This window comes from Lissotriton helveticus, chromosome 2_2 (assembly GCF_964261635.1).
Source record: "Lissotriton helveticus chromosome 2_2, aLisHel1.1, whole genome shotgun sequence".
NCBI lineage: Eukaryota > Metazoa > Chordata > Amphibia > Caudata > Salamandridae > Lissotriton > Lissotriton helveticus.
Window position 1 is genome coordinate 473,118,141 of NC_136060.1, and position 13,061 is coordinate 473,131,201.

Sequence of the window (13,061 nt, forward strand, 5' to 3'; positions counted from 1 at the left end):
GGCCCACGCATTCTTTTTGCAGCTATATAAGTTGGTCAAACACACTGTCCCGGCATTAGTGCTCTCTCCTCCCCCCCCCCTCTCTGTTGGTGTCTCCTTGAATCTGTGTGCCACACCATTTGTTGTCTGAGCCTCGGCATCAAAGGGTCCGCTCCCCCGCCCCATCAGGACCCACCCCCCTCCCTCGGTGTCACCTCTCATTTGCAATGCAATCGCGGGCCGCGGCACTCGTGCTTTAGCTGTAAACATCTCAAGTTACAGCTCGGTGCCGCGATTGCATTCAAATGCTTGTTTCATGTACTTCCTTTCATGTTCCTATTCTTTTTCCCCTTCAGGCAACTTTTCCCTTTCTTCTTTCTTCACCTCTCGTCATCATCTTCCTTCCCTCGTAGTTCATTCCTTTTCTCCCCTTTCCTTCCCTTCTGAGTTGTCGCTTCTTCTCCCATCCTTTCCCTCTGCTTATGAATATCTAAGCTCTTCTTTCCCTCTCTCTCATTTTCCTGTTCCCCTGTGACCTTTCTCTTCGTCCTTCTTCTTCAAGATCATTTCTCCTTTCTTTTCCCCTTAATTCTGCTGTCCTTCTGAACCCCTTCGTCTTTCCACTCGCTCTCTTCCTATTGTCTTTCCTTTAGCTCTTTTCTCTTTCCTGTCTCTCTCTCGCTCCTTTCATCGCTCTTTCTTTTCTATACTCAGCAGCATTCCACCGGGGGCTGCTGCATCCCCCACATCTCTGCTGAGAATGCCAAGCAGACAAAGCTCGCCGTGTCTCTAAATATTAAACCACAAAATGTTTACCACACATTTTGGACCAGAAACAAAATACCTCTTTCTAAATATCTCTAGTTTTTTTTTTCAGACCGGGCTCCCATCCCTGTAATGCCAGTCACGGATTGGCTCTGGGTTACCCCGACCCTACATGCCTTCGGCGCTGCCCTCTTTTAAGCCTTGTTTTTTTCATGGCGTGTGATTTATTTTACAACTTGGCAGGGAATGTTTGCATCTGTACACTGCTTAAATCACATGTAATACATTTTTGCTAACACGAGCAATTGAAATTCGCATGCGGTTATAGAGTGTTATTTTTGTTGCTAACATGAACAATTAAAATTTCCATGCGGTTATACAGTGTAATTTTTGTTTGAAAAGTAGGGTACATATTTTTGTTTAGTTGATTGTGTGTGGTGAAAACGCAGCTTTTCACCCATTAAAAGTTGCGTGGAATGGCCCACGCGTTCTTCTCGCAGCTATATAAGTCGGTCAAACACAAACCCTGAGCACACCAACAAGAAAACAATGTACTTTAACACTAGAATGTTTGTTGAGCGGATGATTTTCCTTCATAAATTGTCATATGCAAAACCATGAGTTAACACAACTGTATAACTTAATAGGAAAACTATAACTCGGATTTCAAACTCATTTGCTCCTTTTGCCAGGGGTGTAGCTTGGTCTGTAAAAATTGGGGAGAGTGGGAGGGGATCAGCTTCACATTTCCCAACAATCACATTGGCATGCCTTTCTCCTTATTGCCGTTGCGCGTCGTTATTTTCATTGCACCTTGCTTCTTTCAATTTTTATGTTTTTTTTTTAAACAAGCACGGCACAATTTCATTTTAGCAGCCGCGCACCTTCAGTTTCTTTTTTTCCAGCATTGCAGCTTGCTCCTCATTGTGTCCCGTGTCATTCCGCTCCAGCATCCATGCTTGTGGTTCCCTGATCTTTTGTGTGTCTCACTGTTTCTTGGGTCACTTTATATCACTGTCACAGCATTAGTGCTCTCTCTTCCCCCCCCCCCCTCTCTCTGTTGGTGTCTACTTGAATCTGTGTGTCTGAGTCTTAGTGTATGTGTCTTCCTGTGCCAATGGCTCCCTGTCTCACTGTTGGTGTCTCAGTATTAATGTGTCCTACTCCATGTTGATATCGCCTACTCTGTGTCTCCCTATCTTCATATCAGTGTCTCCCTCTCCTATTACAGTTGGTGTCTTCCTATCTTAGTGTGTCCCTGTCTTCTTGTCTCAGTGTCCATATGTCCTTGTCTAGGTCTCCCTGCTCCAATGTCTGCTCTCGGTATCTCATCGTCTCAGAGTCTGTACCTTCCCTCTCTTTGCCAGTGTCTCCTTATCTCAATTTTTCCCTGTCTCAGCGTTGTTTTCTCCGTCTCAATGTTTTCTCCCTATCTCCATGTTGGTGTCTCCCTCTCTGTGCCGTTTTTCCCTGCCTCAGTGTCCGTGTCTCCCTGTCTTAATGTTGGTGTCTCCTTCTCTGTGTATTAGCGTCTCTCTGTCTCAATGTCAATGTCACCCTCAGTGTCTGTCTCCTTCGCTCTGTCAGTGTGTCTCTCTCTCTGTTTTCCCTTTGTGTTATTTTCTCCCTCTCTTTCTCAATGTCTCCCTGTTTCAGTGTTTGTGTCTCAGTGTCCGTGTCTCCCTGGCTCACTCAGCGCAACCACAGCATCACTCAGCGCAACCACAGCATCACTCAGCGCAACCACAGCATCACTCAGCGCAACCACAGCATCACTCAGCGCAAGCACAGCATCACTCAGCGCAACCACTGCATCACTCAACGCAACGACAGCATCACTCAGCGCAACCACAGTATCACTCCGCACCACCACAGCATCACTGGTTCAAATATGTTCTTTCAATCTTTCAAGCTGTTTTCAAGCTTTCAAGCTTTATTACAAATCACAAAAAGATGTTAATATTTCACTTCTGTTCTTGGATTTTCGTCACAATAAAAAACACTGAACATAATCTTCACAAAAGTTATTTACAAAAGTTTAAGCTATTGACATTACAAATTAAATAAATTATTTAAGTATTAATTATGTAAAAAATTAAAAGCCATTGTATTTGTAATATCAATACATCTAAGTCACGTAAATACAAAACATGTAGCATTACAAATGCTATAGGTGTCACATTTGCGAAAGTTATAACTATTGGCATTGTAAATGATAAAGCTATTAATTTAGCTATTTTAAAAAACAACATAAAATTAAAAAAAATGTAATTTATAAGACCAATAGCTCAAACTTTCCTAATGCGAGACCTATTGCATTTCCAATGCTTGTTCCTTGGGGGTTCACTTGTAGGCCATTTCCTTATTGTGTACCAGTTCAGGCCCGCCCTTCTGTTTCCAGGCCTGCCGGGTCCACAGCTCCTCCCCTGCAGTGGCTGCTCGAGCCTCTTCTCCCTGGCCAAAGAGCAAGGCCTTCTGGGTGCCTCAAACTCGCACCGTTGTGCCTTCCCCCTCAGCGCTGTCTCACTGATCACGGTCGCATGCAGGCACCTCTGTATATTTGTCGGGTAGGTCTCCATTTTCGAGCCACCGCATCTGAAGGGGCGTCTGCTCCCTGTCTTCCCAAGCCGATTTCCAGCGCTTTGGCTCATCGGGCCTTCTACACCGGCAGGTCTTCCTTGCCTGTCTCGGCAGCTGAAGCACTTTCCGGGGAGCCTCCCCAAAATGGCCGCAGACCCGACTGGTTCGGAGCAGCTGAGCTGCCTCAGCTGTTCCAATGCTGGTTGGACTACGAGCGTCGCTCTACCCCTGCCAACGGCTTTCCCGACTTTCTCCCTGCCGGGCTCTCCCACGCCATCGGACTCGCTTCAGCCGGGCTGTGACGCACCTCTGGTGGTTTGCTTACCGGATCGATTTCAGGGTCACCCGGACTCTCCAGCACTCTGCAGTCAGCTCCCGGCGATCTTCCAATCCGGGTCACACTGCATCCACACTTTGTTTTTTTGTGGGGTCGGATTAGGCTTTGGATGTTGGGTTATGGGCCGCACAGACGCCGGAGCTCTTCCGTTAAGCAGCCATGGTCGTTAGGCGCCAAGCCACACCCTCCATTAATTTGACTCTTAAAGATAAAGTAAAGAAAGTGGTAAGCAATTCTCATCACCCCCATTCATCACTTCAGAGTTAAGACCAAGTAGATACTGTCCCATAAAGCACCCCTGCAGAGAGGTGCTGATACTGTCCCATAAGGCCTGAAGCACCCTTGGTGAGAGTGGCTGATACTGTCCCATAAAGCACCCTTGCTGAGAGTTGCTGATACTGTCCCATAAAGGGTAAAGCACCCCTGCTGAGAGGGGCTGATACCGTCACATAAAGGGTAAAGCACCCTTGCTGAGAGTGGCTTATACTGTCCCATAAAGGGTAAAGCACCCTTGCTGATACTGTCCCATAAAGGGTAAAGCACCCCTGCTGAGAGGGGCTGATGCCGTCACATAAAGGGTAAAGCACCCTTGCTTAGAGTGGCTGATACTGTCCCATAAAGCACCCTTGCTTAGAGTTGCTGATACTGTCCCATAAAGCACCCCTGCTGAGAGGTGCTGCCACTGTCCCATAAAGCACCCCTGCTGAGAGTTGCTGATACTGTCCCATAAAGCACCCCTGCTGAGAGGTGCTGATACTGTCCCATAAGGCGTGAAGCACCCCTGCTGAGAGGGGCTGATACCGTCACATAAAGGGTAAAGCACCCTTGGAGAGAGTGGCTGATACTGTCCCATAAAGCACCCCTGCTGAGAGGGGCTGATACCGTCACATAAAGGGTAAAGCACCCCTGCTGAGAGCGGCTTATACTGTCCCATAAAGCACCTCTTCTGAGAGGGGCTGATACTGTCCCATAAAGCACCCCTGCTGAGAGGGGCTGATACTGTCCCATAAAGCACCCTTGCTGAGAGTTGCTGACACTGTCCCATAAAGGGTAAAGCACCCCTGCTGAGAGGGGCTGATACCGTCACATAAAGGGTAAGGCACCCTTGGTGAGAGTGGCTGATACTGTCCCATAAAGCACCCCTGCTGAGAGGGGCTGATACTGTCCCATAAAGCATAAAGCACCCCTGCTGAGAGGTGCCGATACTGTCCCATAAGGCGTGAAGCACCCCTGCTGAGAGGTGCTGATACTGTCCCATTAAGCACCTTTGCTGAGAGGTGCTGATACTGTCCCATAAAGGGTAAAGCACCTTTGCTGAGAGGTGCTGATACTGTCCCATAAGGCGTGAAGCACCCCTGCTGAGAGGTGCTGATTCTGTCCCATTAAGGGTAAAGCACCCCTGCTGAGAGGTGCTGATACTGTCCCATAAGGCGTGAAGTACCCCTGCTGAGAGGTGCGTCTACTGTTTCAGTAAAAATATAGCAGCCTTGGTGAGAAGTGGTGTTACTGTTCCAGTAAATGTATAGAGGCCCAGCAGAAAAGTGCTGATGACATGCCAGTACAAGTGTAGCAACCCCACGGAGAGGTATTGGCATTGTCCCAGTATTTGTGTAGAAGTCCCGCTGAGAACTGGTACTGTCAAAAAAAAGTATCGCAGTCATCGTGAGAATTATTGGTACTGTCACACTAAAATATAGCCGTCTTACTGAGAAGTATTGGCACTGTCCCGGTAAAGGTATAGCAGCCCTGTGGAGATGTAACAGCACGGTGCCACTAAAAGTATAGTATCCCTCCTAAGAAGTACTGGTACTCTCCCAGCAAAAGTATGGCAACCTTGCTGAGAAGAACAGGTATTGCCCCAGCTAAAGTATGGCAGCTCTGCTTAGAGATATTGGTACTAACACACTAAAGGTGTGCCAGCCCTGCTAAGAAGTATTGGCACAAACGCATTAGAAGTATGGCAACCCTGCTGAGAAGTATTGATACTGTCCCAGCAAAAGTATGGCAGCCTTGCTGAGAAGAACAGATACTGCCCCAGTAATTGTGTGGAAGCCCTGCTGAGAAATATTGGTACTAACACAGTAAAGGTATGGCATCCCTGCTTAGAAGTAGAAATATGGCAGCCCTGCTGAGTAGTGTTGGTAGTAACACAGTAGCAGTATGGCAGCCGTGCTGAAGTATTAGTACTAACAAAGAACAAGCATTGGCATAGCCAATAGGTCTCGCCTTGGGGACCTTATAAGTGTTTAGTTATCCAGCACAATATCCCTGGTGCCACAACATCTACTGTTGCCTGGCTAAACACTTAAAAGGTCCCAAAGACGAGACCTATTGGCTATGCCAATGCTTTTTTTTTTTCTTTCCAGCAGCTCTCCATGCAGCTCTGTTCTGCCAGGAGTCCTAACAAACAGCTACTCGCCCACAGAGCTTCGAACAGCTTTGCTACCCCCATCCACTGTCCAGCCAGGTCAAGCAGTGGTCTAAATGCCACAAAAACTATGACAGACTCCACCGCAGGATAGGGCAGGAGAGCAGAGCCTACATTAGTAAAGGCCCGACGCCGAGGGGCCAAACATCACCACACATACCAGTGTGTCCACTGGTATTCAGTGCAGCTTTGTTCACTCCCACAAAAAGGAGCCACTCTACTAGAGTACCTGGTTTGGGAAAAACTTGCATGCAAGGTAGGCCTCAAAAGCCTGGAGTGTCCTTGCTCTCAGTTCTGGCCTACCTTCAGCACACAAGTTCTGTAGTTTACATTAAACAAGCATTTGCAATAGGTCTCCCATTATTAAAGTTTGAGCTATTGGTGTTGCATTATTTACCAATGCCAATAGCTCAAACTTTAAATGCGAAACCTATTGCATTGCAAATGCTTGTTTTATGCGTATTTACAACATCTTTGACTGATTACCGATAGTGTCCTCAGCCTACATTTCTGTTTGGAATCTGACATCCAAGTATGTTTTTCCCGGAGTCATTATTTTGATATTTCTGCTGTGGTATTTGCTCAAAGCAGCAGTGCAGTTTATTTTGAATTTGTTGCACTTTCAGTTACGATATAGATCTTTTGGGGTGGATGGTAGAGATTACAGCCCATGCTATTTACTCTCACCGTGGTGCGCATAAAATGAGTTTTCTTTCACAGACGATAAATGCATGCCATAGGTAATTCAATTTGCTCTGGAAAGACCCCATTTGATATGTCAGTTACCTTTATATTTATTCCAGATGATGTAGTTAGTATTTGTTTACTCTTTTTATATTTAAACAATGTTCGTGAGGATGCATTACAATTTTCCTGGTGGCTCATTCATGCATGCCTTTTTTGTCTGCAGATATGACTGTATGACTGTTAGACATTGTTCTGTGCCATTTTCCTATAGACAAATAAAAGTTACTATAGTGTACTATTGGATATTTTTTGTTTGTTAAACAATTGTCTTTTTTGTTTTAGTGGACTTATCATTCCTGAAAAGGATAATAATGAAACTGTGCCAGAAGTTGCTGCCACTTCCGGTTATGCATTGCTTCATTTTTTCAGTGATGCTGCCTACAATCTCACAGGATTTAACATCAGTTACAAGTAAGTAATGAGTGTTCTGCAGATGCTTCAGATCTTGGAGACTATAAATCGGTCTACCTAATTTTGAGAGACCATTCGCGAAAACTTGGCAAAATGTAACATTCTGTTATATTTTTTGTTGCTTATCAAAGTAGTGCCCCACACATGCTTGTTTGCATGATTTTATTAGGCAATTTGGTATTTGCTTTGTCATTCTGTATATTCATTGTTATGTAACCATTGTTGGTAGCCTTGCCAGTAAAGGCAAGGAAAGCACCTGCAATGCAAACAGATAACATTTTAACATAATGGTATTCAGTTCATTAGCATCGCTTCATGCAATTATCTTTGTGGGATTAGTTTGGGGTTCATATTTGCTGAGATGTCCAGGAAGACTAGATGTAGTAGAGCTGTCATTCAAGCAGAGACCAATTTTAAACTATTCGTATTGTACATAACGTCCTGCATAGGCGTGCATTTGTCTTAAGATTGGCCTCTCGACCATCTCTTGCTGCTCCTGGCGAGATCAAAATCATTCAGTGCATGGTCCCTTCAATCTATAGTCTAATTACTCTGAAAACTCAAACTCCTGTTAAGGTAGTAGCTGTCGGTGGAAGCTTTGAGAATTGCTTTCAGCGTATATTATGAGAACTGCTGGGACCAGTACAGGATTATTCACACAAACTAAGTGTGTGGAAGTTGCTTTTGTGTGTTCAATTTGTATTTGTTTTACTGTCCTGCCTGCCACCATTTTACTAAAGCTGCAGAGCTTCAAGTGAGTATTATCTGAATCAAAAAGGGTGTCTCATACTAACCTGCCATTAAGTGGTGACCTTGCTTCTGCAGGTTTATAGCTTTGTGATGAGCAGCAGCTGTAATAGTGTACATATCAAATGTTGGGTGCTCTTCAGTATTCTGAGTTGTTTGACTGATCTTTAGAATAATCTGCGAGCAAAAACTATCACTCTGAGGCACATTACTGCAATAAATATTCCGAGCACTTTGAAACTTTTAGATCTTGTAACACTCACAGTTTATTTCGTCTTATTCCCATTTTAAGATTGCTTGCAAAAGCTTGTTTTTTCTCTGGTCGAGGAAGCAACTACGTCTGACTTGAATGTTCGGTCTGCTTTGAAAGGATCTGTGTTCTTGGGTGAAAATCTTTTGTTTTTATTTTTGCAAATTCTTATAAACCTAGCTGGCAGTAACAAAAGGGCAGTGTCTACATGAAAATAGAAAGTGGGCAAATGTTCAATGCACATTGCTTAGCATTAGTATGTAGATTAGGACCTTTAGGAAGTGAAGCAAAGTTTAGCAATCCCTCTATTGTAAAAAGGTTTGATTCCTAGTTGAACCCACCAATGTTAAGCCGGTTTCCTCATTTATTTGACCTGTTTGACATCCTCCAAAGTGCAGTGGTAATAAACAAATAATTATATCAAAGCAAGTCTCTAAACTGATATGCTAAATTGAAATACATTTTCTGCTTTGATTTCAGCATAAACACCTGCCCCAATAATTGCTCTGGTCATGGAGAGTGCAGGTTAACCAACAGCACTACCATTGTTGAATGCGAATGCTCAGAACACTGGAAAGGAGAATCTTGCAATATTCCATTTTGCACAGATTACTGTGGTGAACCTGAACGAGGTTTCTGCAACGGCACAAAAGGGTGTTTGTGTAATGCAGACTGGCAAGGTAAGATTATTGTGCATACAATAGGAATGTTCTTTCTCCACTATTGGATGGTTCATAGATTCACATACTGATTCATCACCACTGTCGAGCTGGGAGTGTCATGGTAAACATAGTGAGCTGTACAATGTAAAACATACACAGAATATCTTTAACAAAGTCACTAGAGTAGCCTATTCACATCATTAAAAAAGATTTTAAAAAACTCTGCCATTCAGAGCAAAGCACAGCATTCACCTCTATTAAACCAGGACACCATAGTTTAGTGGAGAAGTGTGGCTCACTGGTTAGAGGAGGCAGACCTGGAAGCAGAGGTCAGCCCGGGACCAGGGTTCAATTCCCGGCTCGGCGGGGTCTTGAGTCCTAAAATGTCCATGGACTCGACAATTCTCGCTCCGGTGCCTACTCGATTCACGGGTTCACACTCTGCGACTCTGGGCAATAGCTTGCTTAATCTCCACAACGGCCCCTCGCGGCGGGATGCCTGGCTTTCACCTTGCAGATACCCTGCCGAGGTTATTTCACAGGGGAATACCAGGACGGGTTCCCTAAGCAAGCGCTTAGAAACCGCTTGGTGATTTGCGCTATATAAATTCCTGTACATTTACATTTACATTCAGATTTCTACCACACATTCCGTGTGAAGGGATTCTCCTTGAGCTGTGTTCAGTCAATCATGTACTTGGTAATTTATATATTTCTCTCAACATTTCCCAATCATTTTTACTATTTACTATGCTTAAAAATCATCAGACTGTGACTAAAGCTTCCAAGATCTGCATGTGGAAACTGTGTGGGGGAAAAAGTCACCACTGTGAGGACCCACACAAAGAATGTATATATCGCCCACAACCAGCACATAAGGCAAAGGACTGTAAAAGTTTTAGAACATTTTGTACACAAATGCCGAAGGACAGAGGCGAGGCTGCTATTTTGGCTCCAGAAGGTAAAATATGAGGATGTCCATTCTTCCAGGATGGAAGGGGGTAAAGGTCTTCTAAATCTTTCCATGAGTGGTAAATTCTCAAGGAAGTAATCTGGACTCCTTCTACTTCACTCTGAATCTTTGAGGCCTGCACCATCCACTCATTTGCTACTCTGTCAAGAACAAAATGCTGTTGGTTTGCCTCTTGAATAGGCCGTGGGATTGGTTTGATGGGGGAATGGCCAGATGCAATGGTTTGGGTGTCCTAGTGTGCCTTCCTTCAGATGTCTCCTGGTGTTCTAGCTGCTCAGGGAAATCAGTTGTCTATCATACTTTGGCTCTAGATGCATATTACCTACTCTTTTTCTTGGAACCTGTATCCTTTCTATTAGAAAAGCCATATTTGCTTCCTCCAAAGAAACGTACAATTCGGTGAAGTATGCTACAAATTTGGAAATTCTATTTGATTGTGAGCTATATGAGCCTACAAATTGCCAACACCCTGTGGTGAATGAATCCAACCGTGTCATACTACATCAAAATGTTCTTATTTTTTTTGTAGACTCTGCTAAGTAAGCCTTCATTTGATGTAACTATATAGAGACTACTAACCAGAATCTGCAGTTAGATGCTGAATAAGCTTTTCATGAAGTCTCTAATTTGCAGCCCTTAATACCAATCACCTCCTCTTGCATTGCCGTCCTCTATAGAAGAGTCCATTATAACACATTTTGCAAGACTATTCGAGCTGTTAACTATCCGACTATGGGAATGTTCTTTTCTTCCACATACCTGTAAATTCAGACGCTGCCATTAAAAAGATTCAATAAAGTTGGTAACCTCAAACTCTTATTGCAGATAGTTCCTCTTCACATGCTTGCAAAGTCATTGATATCTATAAAAGATGAGCCACTTTTTGTGGCTTAATAGTGCCTTATCGTTTCTTGTCTATAACATCAACACCTTGTAAAATTGCTGGTGAAGACAAGAACTGTAAAATAAAACCGAAATTAATGTGTAGCTAGAAATTCTGGTAAAAAGGCAGGTTTTAAGTTGTAGTTTCAGGGACAGCTTTTCTGAATGATGAAAAAGGAGCCCAATATGAGGTTACCGTTGAATTTATTTTGGTTAAATCGTAGGTTTGGTCTCCCTGACTGTCCTCTTATAATTACTTAAAATGTGTTTAAGGCAATACATACTCATTTACCAAGGCTTGCAACATGTTTCTGTAGCTCATAATTCACTGGCTTGTTATAATATGCTCTTTAATCTGGGGGCAATGATGTGTGCATAGCGTGCAACTGAGAAGGGAGTGATTTAGTACTGTTGAATATATTGGAAAATTCTAAGATGTCCTATAAGCACAGTCTATCACTTTCCAATAGCAACCTTATCCTGTGGTATTATACTTGGCAGCAAGCAGTAGAAATACGTTTTCTGCTTGACACAGGGTGCAACTATTCAGTTACACCTTTTCTCTTCCATAGTTAAGGAAAAGTTATATACCCCTGGTAAGAATACTTGAATGATTATTCCTTTTTAAAACCAATATCAGTATTATGTTTTAATGCAGGTTGAACAAGAATAAGTAGGGTGAAAATAACACCGCAGTTTGTAGTGCTTTAACCATATTGCTTTAATAAACTGAATTCCAAATGGTTTAAGCTTTATCGGAAACACGTACATACCATGTGGAATCTTAGTGTCACAGAATCAAGAAGACCTCTTGACTGACCAGATATGAAAGTTAAAGGAAGGTGAGTTTAGATTGGTGGTATAGAAATTAGTGAGCAAGTAGTGGGTAATGATGGGTTGATGACTGCCTCTTTAAATTATGATTACTAGATCACTAAACAGAAGCTTCCACTCCACTTGTCAAAAATATCTAAACTACCTTTCTATATACCTTCCGAAATACGGATGCTATATTGTATGTAATTTTGTTTCATTTAAATATCATACTATCATAATTCCATCAAAGCAAGATGTGATGGAATTAGGGCAGGCCGTGTACATCTGCTCTTAATGTAATGTTTCAACCATATTTTGACTGCCACAAAAATGCTAGAGCGAGCTTATAAAACAACGGCATGGTCACATTTTGTTGGGTGGGCTGTTAGACATATTGAGATGGTTTAAACTAGACTGTGGAATAAATTCTGCAGTCCAGATTTAAGAACTTTATACACCATTTGTGTAAAGTCTGTGATAGGTTCTGCTTTCCCTGATCAGTCAAAGTGGCTGAGTAACATTGAATGCAAGTAAAGGAGGTTTAGAGAGGCCTGGATGGTTGACCCACTTGAGCGGCTTTTCCTGAAAGATTATTCCAACTACTTTCTCTTGATTTGCACCCCTTTTTAAGAACTCTCTCCACACAGGCATTTACTTAACAGCTTTTACATTAGTTGCTGGGTGGGTTAGGTGGCAGCCTTTGAACTCATTGGAGTTCTCGTTTTACATAAATTAGTGTTCAAGGAATGTGTGTGTCTGTAGATGCACATGCTTTGCTAACTCCTGCCAATTAGTTTTGTGTCCATATGTTTGCAAGTTGTTTTTCTTCGAAGAAGTCTTTCGAGTCTTGAAGTAAAGTGACTCTTCCTCTTGGAAATTGTGCGCTTGGGCCTTGATGCCATTGTTAGATTTGTTTTCTTCCCGCCATCTAGTTCAGGCATGTATTACAAAGCTGGATTCGAGACAGATTTCGGTATGATCCACTCTACACTTGTTGGTATTGTTTCTGAATGCGTTTCCATCCCTTGCGTATCAAAATTCGGAAGTGACTCGCTCGTTGGGTCGGAGCACTCCGATCCCACCCTTCGGACCTTGCCCGTCTGGGCTATCTTACACTCATTCACCCTATCAGTGATACTCTTATGATGGAACAGACTCCATTTCGATTCTGCCCGTGGTGCCGTTCCATGTACCCACGGACCGACCTTAACAAGGTGCATTTTGTGTTTATCTTCTGAGCACAAAGAAGACAATTGCGAGGCCGGTCTGTAGTTTCGATCTTGAAAGACTATGCGGTTCCGTCTGGTACGACGCAGAGATGCAGAGACTGGACATCCAACACCCCCCAATATTTTTGGCCAACAAGATATTGACAGACAGAAGAGGAAGATCTGGAAGTTTCAGAGGCTGAAGAGGAAGGGGCCTTTTTGGTTCAAGACCAGGACTTCAAATTAGAAATCGATTTGAAGCCCCATGATCTTCTG

The 13,061-nt window shown here is 43.4% G+C and overlaps 1 protein-coding gene across 1 annotated transcript in view; it reads left to right on the top strand.

Moving 5' to 3' along the window:
* Nucleotides 1-13,061, top strand: part of ATRN (attractin) — an 800,866-nt gene that overhangs the window by 96,383 nt on the left and 691,422 nt on the right. The window contains exons 4-5 of the mRNA XM_078678722.1: nt 7,119-7,247; nt 8,725-8,924. Of these exons, the coding sequence (XP_078534848.1) occupies nt 7,119-7,247; nt 8,725-8,924 (329 nt within the window). The remainder of the gene's footprint in view (nt 1-7,118; nt 7,248-8,724; nt 8,925-13,061) is intronic.